This window comes from Lucilia sericata, unplaced genomic scaffold (genome assembly GCF_015586225.1).
Source record: "Lucilia sericata isolate MDLA Ls3-8-SP2 unplaced genomic scaffold, ASM1558622v1 Contig000460F_arrow, whole genome shotgun sequence".
Lineage (NCBI taxonomy): Eukaryota > Metazoa > Arthropoda > Insecta > Diptera > Calliphoridae > Lucilia > Lucilia sericata.
The window spans coordinates 287,768-303,873 of record NW_023994475.1 but is presented as its reverse complement, the minus strand read 5'-3'; the positions used below and the strand labels follow the sequence as shown (position 1 = coordinate 303,873).

The 16,106-nt window shown below is 31.5% G+C and overlaps 2 protein-coding genes across 4 annotated transcripts in view; one reads left to right on the top strand and one right to left on the bottom strand.

Annotated features, from left to right (window-relative positions):
• Positions 1–3,577: 3,577 nt before the first annotated feature.
• Positions 3,578–4,447, top strand: LOC119605137. Its single transcript, XM_037958102.1, has 2 exons — positions 3,578–3,674; positions 3,752–4,447. Exons 1-2 carry the CDS (start codon positions 3,663–3,665, stop codon positions 4,274–4,276), a joined length of 537 nt encoding a protein of 178 aa, XP_037814030.1. The 5' UTR covers positions 3,578–3,662; the 3' UTR covers positions 4,277–4,447.
• The window catches only part of LOC119605136 (ankyrin repeat and BTB/POZ domain-containing protein 2), a 42,610-nt gene continuing 30,832 nt past the window's right edge, over positions 4,329–16,106 (bottom strand). For 2 of the 3 annotated variants that reach the window (XM_037958099.1, XM_037958100.1), the window contains exons 3-6: positions 5,969–8,985; positions 5,544–5,907; positions 5,155–5,479; positions 4,329–5,095 (exon numbers count right to left, since the gene is read on the bottom strand). In XM_037958099.1, coding sequence (XP_037814027.1) covers positions 4,820–5,095; positions 5,155–5,479; positions 5,544–5,907; positions 5,969–8,985 — 3,982 coding nt within the window. In that variant the 3' untranslated portion in view covers positions 4,329–4,819. Of the gene's footprint in view, positions 5,096–5,154; positions 5,480–5,543; positions 5,908–5,968; positions 8,986–11,048; positions 12,441–16,106 lie in introns of those variants that run through there. The other variant, XM_037958098.1, reaches the window with a different exon arrangement.

Genomic DNA, 16,106 nt, shown 5'->3' with positions numbered 1-16,106 from the left:
GATATATATAAAAATATAGAAAACCTCATAAAGTTTTTTCGGAATTTTGAACATATCTTTGTTGTTTACAGAATGATTAAGGAATTTGATCCTAAAAATATCTGGGACTTTCAGAAAATTGTTTTTAACAAACATACAGACCGACCTACGAACATCGCCAAAACGACTTTATAAGGTTTCAAAATATAAATACTTTAGCAGTTACCCTATATATGAAATGAAAGGTCTTTGAAATATCGTTCTTTTTATATAGGAATCTAAAGATATCTAAAGATATTTCGTATTAAGTTATATACTAAAATATATATGTAAAACCTCATAAGGTTTTTCGAAATTTTAAACACATTTCTGATATTTACAGAATGATTCAGGAATTTGATCCTAAAAATATCTAGGACCTTCAGAAAATGGATCTTAACAAACATACGGACAGATCTACGAACGAAAAATATAAATACTTTAGAAGTTATCCTATGTACATATATATATTTAAAAAAATATTTCTTTATAAGTATACGAATACATTGATCAAGGAATTTCATCCTGAAGATATCGGGGTCCTCAGAAAATCTATTTCAAAATTAAATTTTATTTATAAAACAATCAAATTTCAAAATTTACTGAATAATTATTTTAGTAGCGGAAAATGTGTTTTGTGTGTATTCAAAATTTATACGAAAACTTCATTAAATAGGTTGAATCTATAAACATATACATAAATAAATAACCATATGGCTAATTGTATATACATACAATACATATTATTGTATATACACTATTGGTATGTAAATATTTATAAACATATCTAAAATTAAACATATTACTAAAACAATTAACCATATGGCCATTTATGTAGCTCCCTTAGTAATTACTAATTTCACATTTCGAAAATTAATGTTTATAATTTAAGAAAAAAACAAAAAAATTAATGTGTGATGTTTCTAAACCTTTGAACCTGTAGATAGTTTTACAAATATTTTGTAATAAATTAAGAAAAAAAGATTCTAGTTGATTTGTCTTTTTCCGCTTACTGGCGCTATTATTTAAAGACGACAGGAAAGGGAAAAAGGCGTATAGACTAAGAAGACTTGCATCAATAAAAATGTAATAAAGTACATATGTATGTATATGTATATAAGAAACAAATCAATTAATAATTTCCTTTTAAATATATAAAAGTATAAAATGTTTATATATGTATATGTGTGTATTTCTATATATTAGTTTTAAGTTTGTATACATTATTTTTTTGTTTACATTTGCAATTGTAGTCAATTATATTTTATTGCCTTTTCTGATGCTTATGCCTCAGCTACTGTTGCCTCTAAAGTTGCCAGTGGTGGTGCTAAGTCTGTATATATTTTTTTAATTTTTCTTCTTACGATTTGCTATTACTGATAGATTTTATTGTTGTTGTAGTATTTTACTTTTTTTTCAAAAAAATATATGGCTTAAATATTGGCCAGTTGCCAAGCATTAGCATTAAGAATTGCCGTTGCCCATGTTTCTCTACTTTTCGATATTATAAACGTATGTAGTATTTTATTTTGAATTGTATTGAAACTTGTGGTCTGTTTTATTTCATAAAAAAAATGTTTTCAGTTTTATTATTTTGATTTCGTTTACGAATTTCATAAATTATAAATGCAAACAGAAACAGAACAATTTTTCCAAAAACAATAATCAAAAGAAAAGGAAACAAAAAATTAACCTAAATTACCAGAGCAACTATTGTGAAGGTGTAGAGGAAATTAACTTTAAATAGCTACAAATTAAATTATATGAAATGTATAATGTTTTAGTTTTTAAATTCCTCTATACTGAAGCAACATTTATTTTTGAATTTAATGTAAACAAATTGAACACAAGCAGAAAAAAAAAATTGGAAAATTTCGAAATACATAGTTTATTATTTTTGGAAAAGAACAAAAATGAAATAAAATTTAAATTTACTGGAATTGATTTTTCATATCTTTCAACGCATATAAATAAATTTTGAATTTAGAAAAAAGAATTTGAGATTGTTTATACTGCCAATATTTGCTGGTTTAATATAAAATGATATAATTATTTTCTTTAAATAAGAAAAGAATAAAGACTATTTAAATAATTTGTTTAGAATAAATATTTATATTTTTTGTGCAATAAAAAGTATGCCGGTGAATATTACAATATTAAAAAGTTAACTATTTCAAAACTATGAATCATACTTTTAAAGGTAGATATTTTTAAAATTTCTAAGGTATTCGACTTAAATTTTAAATTTTTGCAAGTAAATCAGAGCAAAGCCGACCTGTTAAATACCCTATAAAGTTTTAAATTTTATAAAAAGCTTTTAAGAAGCTTTTATAATTTTTACAAATTTACTAGATGTCAAGAGTATTTGTTCAATATTTGATTTGAATATCGATAAAACTTTACAATAAAATTTCTAGGTACCGAATTTTATATTATTTTCATATTTCCGAAATATATTGCCCAGAGAAAACGGATTCAACAAATTTCAATAAAACTTTAGTGAAATATTTGCAAATTTTGGACCTATAAACTTATTATAAGAATAAAGGGACCAATTTTCTTAAAACGATAATGTTTGGAGCGAAAAGAGAAAAATGGCTCTGGGGCAGATGTATGCAAATAGATTTCTTGCTTTCATACTTACGAAAGCTCAAGTATTTATAAAAATTATATAAAGAGAAAGATATATATGTAAATAGGTTTTTTGAATCTCTCTATCGATGTCTGCTTAAGATATATATGTATATATAAGTTTTGACCTATTTAATACTGTTACTTTAAAACACTAGGGTATTTACAAAATTCAAACTTTACAATAAAATTTCTAGGTACCGAATTTTATATTATTCTCATATTTCCGAAATATATTGCCCAGAGAAAACGGATTCAACAAATTTCAATAAAACTTTAGTGAAATATTTGCAAATTTTGGACCTATAAACTTATTATAAGAACAAAGGGACCAATTTTCTTACAACGATAATGTTTGGACCGAAAAGAGAAAAATGGCTCTAAGGCAGATGTATGCAAACAGATCTCTTGCTTTCATACTTACGAAAGCTCAAGTATTTATAAAAATTATATAAAGAGAAAGATGTATAAATAGGTTTTTTGAATCTCTCTATCGATGCCTGCTTAAGATATATATACATATATAAGTTTTGACCTATTTAATACTGTTACTTTAAAACACTGTAGGGTATTTACAAAATTCAAATGGTTCATTAACATTATTTATATATTTTATTACGAAAAAACCAGAATGCTAACTTTTGTTTCTTTCTTCCAAAAATTTGAAAAAAATACATATTCAATAAAAATTGTGATTGCGGTTAAATGAGGTTAATGCGGTACATTTACTGAACCTGTGCATGAGTTATTGAATGCATAATGGCGCCGATGAGGCATAATAATACTTAAAATTACAATTTGAATTAAATTAGTAGTAAGGCGACAAACCGGCTCTTAAAAAAACTTTAAAAATACAATGACAGAAAGAATTTATAAGAGCAAAGCAAAAAATCAATAAATTCCTCGTTTTATTACTTTTAATGCGTATAAAACTTGCAGGTCGAGCATGTAAAACAATCAATTAATTTCCAAAGATCATAAGGATAAGTTGTGTTTGAAATAAGTTGAACATCATGTTAAGATCTGTAAGTGTTAAAAAAAAAATAAATAACTAAAACATAAGAAATCAATAACCGGGTTTAATATTACTTTATAAAAAAAGTTATGTTTAGTTGCTTTAATTGTCTGCATCTATGGTGCTCCAGTGGATGATACAGTAAGCTCACCTGATGTAGTGGTACCAAAACTGGGAGCAGTGCAACCAACTTATATCAACTCCAATCCTTTAGTTGTTAACAGCCCACATGTAGCTGATAAACATGAGCAGGAAGTTGTGGGTAAAAAGTTGACTACTAAATCACCTGAAGTTGTGGAAATATTAGAATCCGGTTTAGAGCATCAAACAGATGGTTCTTATAGTTTCCATTATCGTGGTGCCGATGGCAGTTTCCGTGAAGAAACAGCAGTTGTCAAAAATCAGGGTACGGATCATGAGTATTTAGAAATAACCGGAGCTTATTCATTTTTTGATGCCGATGGCAAAGAGGTCGTAGTTCACTATAAAGCCGATGATAAAGGTTTTGTTCCGGTTGGCAATAATATACCCGATGTTATATCTGTAGCCGCCCGCGAAAATAGTCAACTTCCTCCTTTGAAAAAAGTTGACAATGACGATGATGATGAGTAAATTTTGAAATGTTTCTAGGAAAAAAGGAAATACAAAACTGGGCGAAAGATAATTTCGTTTTTAAATTTATAACATTTATTTTAAAATAATTTGGACGATTAACTACAAGGTATTACTATTTTTAATTACGACTCATATTAAAACTGTGCACTGATATATTAAATAATTAAATTTGTTTATTTTTTTTTTAAATAAAAGTATAATAGTATGAGTATAACAGTCCAAAGGATATTTTTCATCATATTTAGTATACATATAAATATAAATTTAAAGAAATTATCGCAAAAATATAATAAATAAAATGAATTCTATTCTTGGAAGAACAAGTTTTTTTTTTTAAATTATTTAAATAATACAAAAAGGTTCTTTACAATAAGATACAATACTTACATACACATATACATACATACGTTTGTCATACATTTGACATTAGGCCAATTAATATTGTTAATTGATTTAAATAGCATTACATCAATCTAAAAAACCTAAAACTAAATAACTATTTATTTAACAGAGTCTTATGGAAATTTCGTTTAATATGGTTCACTTTTGGCCTACACCTAAAGTATTGGCATTACTTATGGATGAACCGTTCAAGGAGGGGGTATTTAAATGTTGACGAAAATTGCAAGTGCCCATGGACTTACGTTCCTTGATGCGTTGCTGGAGGGCCTGTAGAAGACCAGTTAAGACATCATGATTGGGTATCTTTTTGGCAAATAATAATCTCTTAACAGAGTCATCATAAGTCAGGAGAGCCACCATATTTTGTAACAAGAAGCCTTGGCAAAACTCCAATAGTTTAATGGCATTATAGACCTTGAAAGAAAACAAAATTTTTAACTATTTCCCTATTCACTCACACAAAAGTTTCTTACCTTGGCGTGTATATACATGGCCACCACATTATCAATATCAATCATATCGGAACATCTAGATTCTGTATAACGCAATAGGCCCTCCAACTGGAAGAAACTGGCAGCAGCCATTAATTCTAAAACGTCTCCTTTAGAGACCTCCAAACTACTGCAGCCACCGCTATATAAATACTGCATGACCAATTGGAATATATGATAACGTATATCATTGATTTGCACGGTGGGAGTGCTGCCCTCGCTCAGCTTTGAACTAAGCATATTTTGGAAACGTGGCGATGCCGTAACTAATACAATTTTGTGACCATAAAATATTTTACCCTCAACTCTATATAACAAAGAAAAATATTTAAAAATAAGTAAGATCCACTTTTAGCTTTAAACTAACTTACCTAAATGTAACATCACTTAATTCTGGATTATTTACAAATTTCGGATCTATGCGAGAACTGTTTACCGGCTGGGAAACAGGCTCTTTAATAACTTTGATTTGTTGCCAGCCATAACAAGTGGCAAAGATGTCGGCCAGCAACAGTGTGGTGCCTTCATTCTTGCTATAACGGAATATATTAAACAGCAAAGGCAAGCATTCGCTAACAAACTGAACACTATAGTCGTCGGGGCAAACTTGTAAAAAGTCTTGCAGCAATTGATCGATAACAGCATCAAGCCGTATTTCATGAGCGGCCGCTAAAGCATGCATCCAGCAATGCAAAGTCCAAGGCACGCCTAGTGTTCGTAATTCAATCGTAATATCTTCAAAAATCAAAAAAGATTAATTTTACTCCATATTTTGGATTTTTTTTAAACATCTTACCCAAATGATTGTTTTCAGCACTGTGATACATGGCTTCTTGTAGACTCTTAATTTGAGTTTTATTAAGAGTGTTTGCTATCTCACTATTTGCCAAACGATCTGCCACTGTGGTGGCCCGAGCACTGGGACTATCTCCCTCTGCCAACATTTCTTCCAAAGACAAAACATCCTTGGAACCTTGCGATATGGGGGTGGATAAAAGTTTACGCAATACCGCCCGTTGACCATGAGCAGCCGCTACCGAAATAGCACAATAACAACCCCTTTGAGCTGAGCCAGCAAAACTCATTGAATCCTTTTGTTGAGTAGACAGGAAAGCATTTGCTCCATGCACTAACAGCAAAGAGACCACTTCAATATTACCCGAACCGCAGGCCACTTGTAAAGGTGTAAGAGTATGTTTATCTTCACTTTGTCTAGCACCTCCTTCCACCTTACCACCACGTTCTAGCAGGCATCTTAAAGCCAAGTAGTTGGATCTGCTGGCTGCAAAAGTTACCGCCGTCCAATGCTGAGTATCCGGATGAATAGCAGGATAGTTTTGATTACCAATGGCAGGAACTTCTATATTTGGATCGCAGCCTGCATCAAGTAAAGCTTGTATAACCACCTCATCATTTCGTATGCTGGCAATCATTAAAGCTGTCATGCCAGCATGATTGAGGGTGTCATAGCGGGTGGTAGGCGGTAATAAGTTTGAAGCCTGTGCTAACAGTTCAGCTCTTCCGGTTAGCATTAGTTTAAATGCCAAAGCAATCGTAGCACGTTTCCCCAACTCCGAGGTGTCTTCACTTATGCTCATTGGTATGGGTGTAGCCGTGGCCAAGTGTGGAAAGTGTGCTTTCTTTGTAGGCAGTTCCTCGTCATGTGTTACCGAACGCATGGGACAGTCTACTCCTGGTAGCAATAATCTAGCCGCCTGCATTATATCATCTTTGTCCACCATAACTGCACTGCGATATTCTGCATGGGCCGATGCCACTCTCAACCATTCCACCAAAGGAGGCAGCACTACATAGGCTCGTTCATAGCAAAGTTCTTGCACGTTTTGACTACTGTTGGCATTGGAGTTGTTGGCACTAACAGCTCCTTGCTGAGTACCAAATTCACTGTGTTCCAATTGCGAACACCGCATGAAATAGAAAAGAGCAGATAAGGCGGCATTTGATATTGCACAATGCTGAAATTTTTGTTGAGCTCTTAATGTAAGTTCCTTCAGCTCATTGACACTGCCAACACAGGTGGTGAGTAAACAAGGTTCTAAACTTATATTACTGCTGCCGGCTGATGAACCACTTTGATGAGTACCCGATCCCAAAGAAGATTGGCTTGCCCACCTTGGCATTGTTAGGGCACCCGAAGCTATGCGTCCAGCATTTAGATGAGCAAATGGTTGCAGTAAACCCCACATATCTCCCGATATAGATATGGCATGTTCCAGAGCCGCAGCAGTTAATTGAGATGTCGAGTCAGTAGGAAAACATTGCAGCAGAATTTCCTCCAACAGATTCTCAATGCCAGCACAAAGATATACAGCAGCATATTCATGTATAAACTTGCCCAAACGTGAATCCGTCATCCAACGATGAAATCTTCCCACCGACAGCTGAATACCAGCTCTCGAAGATTTACTTTGTTTAAGAGCACTATCCCCGGGAACCGCAAACATGGCTGCCGCTCTCAGGCAAGCTTTAATACAGGAATCGGCCAAAACTGGACAGAGGACAATTTTAAATGCACCTGCAACTTCTTGCTTCGAACATAAGCCAAGATTGGAGGATAAACGTTGTACTTCCCGAGCTATGCGCACAAGAGCTCTTTGCAGTAGATAACCCAAACGTGAAACAGCATCAGGAGAAACACGATCCGCTTGTTCTTTGCAACGACCATCTCGTACCACTTTCATTATGCAATGCTGGCTCCAAGGAGGATGCTGTAACTCGACTAAACGATTGTGAGAGTCGACCCATACAAATTCATCGGCACTGGTTACATTAGTATTCACGGTCTCCAAGGAAGCATAGCGTCCCAAACGTCTTGCTGGTTCTGAACTCTCTGAACCGGCACTGATACTGCTATAGGTGCTGGTACTAGTTTGGGAACGCATGGTAAGCTGTTGTATGGCCAACTTGATGTCTTCCAAACCATTGCCACTCCAGGGTGCTTTGGCTGGCGTCGCTCGATGTCTGGCTCTGGGATGATTGGCTGTAGTGCGTGAACGCGTGCTGCGATTTGTTACCCCGGCAGCTAAACGGTCTTCAGGCAAAGGTCCCAATGCCACACCACCGGGTGAAGAGCTACCATGGCCTCCTGTGTCTGACATGCTGGCATGTCCCGATGAACGATTTTCATCTGAGGAACTATGACACTCTTGTACACGTTCCAAAGCGCGGAATTCATGATGATGAGTGCGTGTAGAATGATTGGGTTTTGTGGAGTTGTTGGGACTATGTTGATAACCAGAATCGATAGGTATTCCAATATTAGCTGAGCTGAAATCCATAGATTTCTCTGAACTCCTCAAAGGTGTACTGGTTTTCAGTTGAGGCTGTTGTTGATTTAGGCTCCCACTTAACATGGGTTGCTGCGATCTGACAGGAGTAGATTGTACTGTGAGTCGAGCAGGTCCTGCTACGGCCCGCTGTGGTATGGGTTTGGTTATATTATTGCAATTTGAAGCCGCAGAGGTGTTAAGTTTCGCTTGAGAATTCTCAAAATATGTTGAACCATTCGAGGAGATATGGGTAGGGGTGGCTGTGGCAATACTATTCCCAACTGTTGTAGGGATCAAGGGTCTTTGAGCCACTTCTTTGGCTATTCTTGGTGCTGGTGTGGCCACAGCTGGATTTTGTATACGTCCCGATGGCGTTGAAGGATTCTGCAGTGCGGAAGCATTCAATGGCGAAATATTGGCACTTGAGTGATTCGGTGTTATCGGCAAACCCGATGTATAGGAAAAGGGAGCAGCAGCATTGTTCTGTTGTGAATTTATATCGGGTCTTATGTTACCAATTGGCCTAAAATAAATCAAGAATCACAACAAACACATTAATAACATTGAAATACCGTTAAAAACAAAACAGTTTTGACCTAAACTAATAACTCTGCTCACTGCTGACAATCAGATACATACTCTTATAAATGATGATATACTATAATATATATTGTTTATTCAAATAAATTATTTTTGTTTCATCTCATCCACAACAACAGCAACAGCACAAGTTTAATAAAAATTCAAACAAAGTTAACTGTTGTTCTAACACTTGACTGACAATCAAAATGAAATTATGTCACTATTTAGTTTGTAAAGCTCTCTAGCACAATTCACACTTAAACTTCAACTCTGGCTCCAGCAGATTCAGTTAAAATACACATCTACTATGTATCTGCATTTGCATATGAATACGTTAAAGAACACAAAAGACGACTGACTGACAGACAGACAAACTACAACTACAAGAAAGATACTGTTAAAAGAAGATAAAAATCAAAAGAACATGCCCACTGAAGAAATTATATGATTAAAAATATATTCTTTAAGATACATAAAAATTTTGCTTTATTATATTTTTCATTATTATTATTTTTTTTTTTTTGAATATTTTGTTTTGTTACAAAAGAATTGGTTTTAATAACACTATTATTGAGTTCAAGCGGCTCATCATGTTATGTTGTTGCATTCTTTTAATACCAGAAATTAGTGATCAAATAAATGTAAAACCCATCTATTAAAAACTATTTAATGTTTTTAGGTTATTGTTGTTTTTGTTGTAAAAAAACCTTTCTTAGACCTTAGGGCAAGTAGAAGTTATTGTTTTGGATTAAAAATGTGTCAAGTTTGTTTTGGTATTTTGTACTAATTTCAGATTCTACTTAATTAATTTAAATATGTTTAAAGTATAATAGCTCTATAGGGAAGATGAGAGAAGTTTTAATTTAGTTTGTAAGGGAAATGTAATGATTTATTATTTTAACCACACTTTCGATTTAAAGTTTACAAGTTTATAATTTAAATTAAAAATATCTTAAATATTACAATCCATATCATCAGAGTTGTATAACATCTTATTAAAATTTACCCATTCTGACCTATTAACCCCCAAGGCCAAAGGTCAGATTTTAGCAAGAACCTTGCAAGGTCAAAGTTCAGCATTGTACAAATTTCAGATTTTTTTTATAAAGAGGGAATTATTAAGAGTTTTAAAAAATATTTATCAAATCCTAGAGAAATAAGTCATAACAGCTTCATATTAAATGTTTACCATAATTAACCATTTAACGGTATTTGGGTCCAAATGAATCCCATTTGGTTTATAACTCTTAAAACTATTACCAGATTAAAATCTTTTAAAAGCAATTTTAGAATAACTAGCTTACTTAGTATGAAGTTTATGAAAGCAAAATATTTGAAAATTAACCCTTTATGGACTTTAGGGCAAAACATGTGTTCAGTAAATTTTTAGTTATTTTCTTATAAAAGGGTTAATATGATTTTTCAATTCCAACATCGTATCGAAAACTGGCGAAATACATAAGTTCCAAAAAATCGGTTAAAATTATAGAATTTCAGAAATTGACTTTTATATCTGGAGTGAAAACAATACCATCCATACTCATAAAAATTTCAGACAAAATTACACCCTAAAGTTTTATACAACGGAACAACAAAAAAATTCAATCATAAAAAGATATTTAAAGCCTCTACTAGCTTTCGGAGCTATTTCCGGGTGTAAGGGGTTATTCGATGATATAATTAATTAAGTCATAATCTTTGAATCTTAACATTAGTAGAACGTTTCGTCCGATATTTTACAAAAATCTATTTATCTATATAAAAGACGTAATTATTAAATAATCTTCAGTATAACATTGGAATGGGCTATCAAAATGGTCCAACAAAATGTTAACAAAAATATACATAAGACGTATAACTAACAGACAATAACAATAAACGTATTAACAATAAAAATTTTAATAAAATTTTGAACTAAGAATTCGGAAATGGAGGACCCTTAGTAATTAGGGTTAAGTAAGTATTCTAAATAAAAGTAATTCCTTGAATAATTTTACACTTTACCGAGCTCTCCATTCCTGTACAAAACTCCAATCACATGGCTCACTGGTGACATCACCATCTTCACTACCTTCTTCATCCTGCCCATCATCATCACTAATATCCTTTGGTTTACCCACCAACGCTTGAGTAGGTTTCGATACCTTTTCCACTAAAGCGGTGGCTGTTTGATAATTGCCTTCAATTTTAATATTAATCACACCATTCTCTACACTCTCAATGTATGGCGGTAATTCATCGTTCTTTAACGCTTCACTACCACCACAACTATTGGCAGTCATGACCTCATTCTGCACCTGGTTGTTAGTTATTTGCAGTTCTAGTGTTGAGGGTAATGTTGCCGCCATCTGTTTCTGCTCCAACTCCACTTCCTCCTCCGTCACTTTGGCAGCTTTGCTGGTGGTGGTGGTGGCTTCTATTAAATTGCTTTTACCACGATAAGCCAAAGAGTCACCGAAATAAATGACAACCTTGTGATTGGGTTTAGGCGGTGTTGCTGGTTTATCTTTGCCTAAGATGGGCGATGTGGATGATGGTGCTTGTGTTACAGGTGTGGGTGATGGTGTGTTTGTTTGGCGTTTGCAAAAATCATAAATGTGTCCCATATCACGCTGTTGACACATTTCGCTGCATTTCAGGGACTGAGGCTGAAATGTTTTCAGGGAACTGGAACCACGTCTGCGTAAAATGAAATTCTCATTAAGACGTCCGAAAATCGAGGAACTTGGAGGGCGAGGTGCTGGTTTTTTGGGAATTTTAATGGGTTTAAAACCTCTCAGTTCTCTGCATAAACTGCAGTTACAATCTTTGGTGCAATACATGTTTGAACTTGCAAGAAGTCTTCGGTTAAATATCCAAAAGCTTTGGTTTATATAATAGGTATTGAGTAAGTATTGAAGTAAGTACTTTTTTGGAGAAAAAAAGTTTCTTTTTTAATTAAGTTTTCACATTTTCTAATTGTAATTTTTTTATTAGTTTGCTGTTTAGCTGTTTTATTTCTTGTTACTTTAACATTTACACACACATATTAAATATATTTAATGTTTTCGCGTTTAAATTCGGTTGTTTGGAAAAACATAAAATAAATGTTTTGTTTTTTTATAATTTCGTTCCATTCATTAATTTTGTTTATTACAAAATTTCCTGCAGACACACTTCACTAGTGACCGAACGTTTAATAAACATTTCAAAAATAAAAAAAGGCCGTGTATTGGAAACTCTAAAAATCACGATAATTTCATTTCATTGTGTTTTGCTATTTTTTTCCAAAACTATAAACTTTTAAATTTGTTTTTCCGTTTTCAAACTATTACGGCAACATTAGAGGGGTTCATTAAAGATTTTCTTTTCGTATGTGTTTGAAAATGTCTCCCCTCTATTTGTAATTTAGACAACCGTTCATGACCAGCAGCAAAATGAAACTGAAACTTGTTTACGGCTTACAATAGTTTGCTTTGAATATAGCTGTATCATAGTTAGAGCTTAAAACGCTGCTGCTGCGCCGCTTAATAGGCGTTTCAAATTGTATCTCAATGAACTGAACTAAACTTAACTATGAGTATATGCGACTGTGAGTGTGTGTGTTTGTGTTTTGGTAAGTACGTTTGTATCTGCTTTTTTGTATTATGTTGAGACTTTGAAAATCTTTGAAACTAAAGTGTGAGTCTTTGTTTCGTAAAATATACTTACAGCCAGCAGAAAACAATGGCTAAACAGCAGAAATAAAAAAACTGCAAATGCAAATTTATTATTTATACAATTTTCATTTTGCTTAAGCCCCCATGAGAAGTTTCGTTAAAAAGAAAATTTTGTAAGACAAAACATCATCATCATCATCATCAGATGCACTTGTAGAGGAAACTAAGTACGTAAACGGAAAAGTTTATTTTTATATTAAGTTTTTTTATTGCAAAGTAAAAAGTAATTTCTTTAGTTTATTTTAAGTAATAGAACTATTTCTAAGTAGAGTTTAAATAATTTAAAGCTTGAATAGTTGTGCATGAATTTGTTAATATGTTAAATTCATGATTTTTATTGTTAGATTATTAAAATTTATAGTTTTTGTTTTTTTTTTGTGAAGAAAAATCAGTATTTGTTATGAGCTTTAGTCTCGTTATGTTCACATGTAGCATGCAATTTGCATGTAATTCTTTTTATGCCAATGTGCTACAAACTTGGAAAAGGGGGGAATCTCTTTTGTTTATTTTTTCTAAGCTATTGTTGTTTACTTCCCGGTATTAAAAAAAATCACAAAAAAAATAAACTGAACCAAACTGTCTTGCAGTCATTTGAACACAGTTAAAATCAAATGTATCTAGACACTGTGTTTGTTCTTATTTTTACCAGCTCAAGTTTAAAAAGTCCATCTAATGACTAAGAGGCACGCAGCCTAGACATCATGTTAGAACATAATGTGATGGTTTAACACATGCATAAAAGAACAGTATCAGTGGCAGGTTATTAGAATGGGAAGAGAAAGATATATTTAAGAATTTAAAGTGCTAGAATAAGGTTGGGACGAATTTTGGATTGTTGTAGTTTCCCGGAATTTAGCTTTTGAATGATTTTTGGTAAAAAAATAATTTTTTAGTTTTTCTTTAAGTGAAAAAAATGGAAAATCTGATGATTTTTAATGACAATTGATTATGACGTAAATTCTAATTTTATCGAGTTTTATTTTTTTCCAAAGAGTTCTCGTTTACCTTTTCGAGGAAGAAAAATAGGAAGAAAATAATTCCAATTTCGATCAGCATGTAATTCAGTAACAGTCCCTATTATCTAGAAAAACATATTGAAATAAGTTTGCAACTTTTTAATAAAAAATATTTCTTTTATCTTTCATACAAATATTTACATCTTTCTAATGTCCAGAACCTCTACTGTAAATAAGAACAAACATTTTCAAGCTAAAAGAATGATATGTATGAATATTTTTTTTAATTTTATTATTTCATTTTTATTTCTATTAATCTTTTTCCAGTAATTTTTACGCATGCTGTGTCATGTTCGAAAGACCTTTATGTATTCTTTTACTTTAAACATAAAATATCATGATTAGTTACAGGTACAACACAGGAATAACAGAAAAAAAAACAAAGTAATCAAAAAAGTAACATTAAAAAAAAACAATGTAAAATGCATTTCGCGTACAGCCATCAAGACAAATGACATTTGAGTTCTGTTTAAAAAAATAATAAAAAAATTACTTAACAAAAATAGACACATTTTTAAAGTTGTTTTTAAATAACTTAACAACTACATAAAAATTAAAAAAAAAAACGAAAATGTTAACAAAAGTACTTGAAACCAGTTTCTATTTTACAAATAAAACTGATTAAAGGAAAGAAATAATAAAAAAACCTAAAACAATTCATAGAAATTAAATACACCAAACAAAAGACTTAAGCAACAAACCTGATAAGTATAAGAAACCTAAAAAAACTGACAAATTACATACACTTTTTCAAACTCAATATGATTAAATACTTATTATTATTAAAAAAAACACAAAAACTAAAGGAACCAGTAAATTAACAAAAAAAAAAAAAAAAAACAAAACGATAACTTGAAACAAATGCTCCCCTTTGAAATTGCGTTTGTTGTAAACTTAGATAACAAATGAAGCTCATCATCATTTAGTTTTTAGTTTCAAAAACAACCAGATTTTTTTTATACAGAAACACATTTGTATTTTGTTTAAGAAAAAAAAAAAACAATAGCCACCTCCAACTTAAATATTAACTTTATCATCAATTTTCTTACAGAAATCCAACGAAAAAAAAACTAAGCAATAGACGGAAAACTTTAATTTAATGCACACTTTCTTTTCTTTAATATTTCGTTAGATTTATTGTTTCTTTTGATATTTTTCATTTTCAGTTTCAATCCAATTATGAATAAAAATGATAATTAATTTATTATACAACCAAAAAATATACCTTAATATCAGACAACTAACTTTATGTACAGGAAAACAAATGCGAATGCAATTAAATTTTTTTTATTTAAAAAAAAATTTGGCGGTGGGAAAAATATTACCCCCCATATAGAGCTCAAAAAAAAACTTATATATACAAAAAAAAAATAAAAATCAACAACAATGTAAAAGAAATGTTGCTGCTGCTGCTATACATTATTAGAAATTTTAATGTAATATTTGCGTGAAAATTCAACAAAATTCAAAAAAAAAAAAACACTGACAATAGACAAGACATTTTAATGATAACAATAATAAAACAACAAAAATGTTTTCGTGGTAAATTAGTTAATATAAGGTGGCAAATACAACTGCTACAACAACAACATTATATTGTTGTGGCAATAGGTGTAAAACAAGTCGTGCTGCGCCTCCCTCACAATTTGAAGCAATTTTGTTGTTGCACAATCAAACCAAAAGTTAACAATGAAAAGTGTAAGTGAAGCAAACTCCTTAGTGTTTTAGAGAAATAAAAAAGTAAATAACTATATAATTAACTTTATTATAAACGTAAATTGTTGTCTGTTGTTGAGTCTAACAATTGTCAAAACTTCAACTTCTTTTTTGGAAAATAATAATGAATATGTCACTGTGCTTAACAAGAAGAAACTTTTCTTGGGGAGAAATTTTTTAATCAAGAAAATTCAAGAAATTGCTGTTTATTTTTTTCTTTCATGTTAATTTAATATGCATTTATAATTTTAACACAATAGAAATTAAATATTTATGTTTATATGATAATAAATATTTATATGTCTACATTAGACATATGCTAGTAATTTGCTGGAAAGCTAAAAGAAAATTATATTATTTCAAATTGTGCCAAAATTTGAATTTATCATAAGCAATAATTAGTATGAATATAATAAATACATAATTAAACACATGTCTACAAGCTATTGTTTTCTACATAAAACTTTTTACTGGTTCTAAGGGAAAAATTTTCGAACTTTTAATCAACTAGCTCCAAAGCCGTCCCAATATAATATTTAAACTTTTCGACCCTTCTCTGGAACTACCTCCGAAAGATAATGTGTAATCACCTAACTAATTTTTCAGCGAAATTAAGTACACAGTACAAAAGG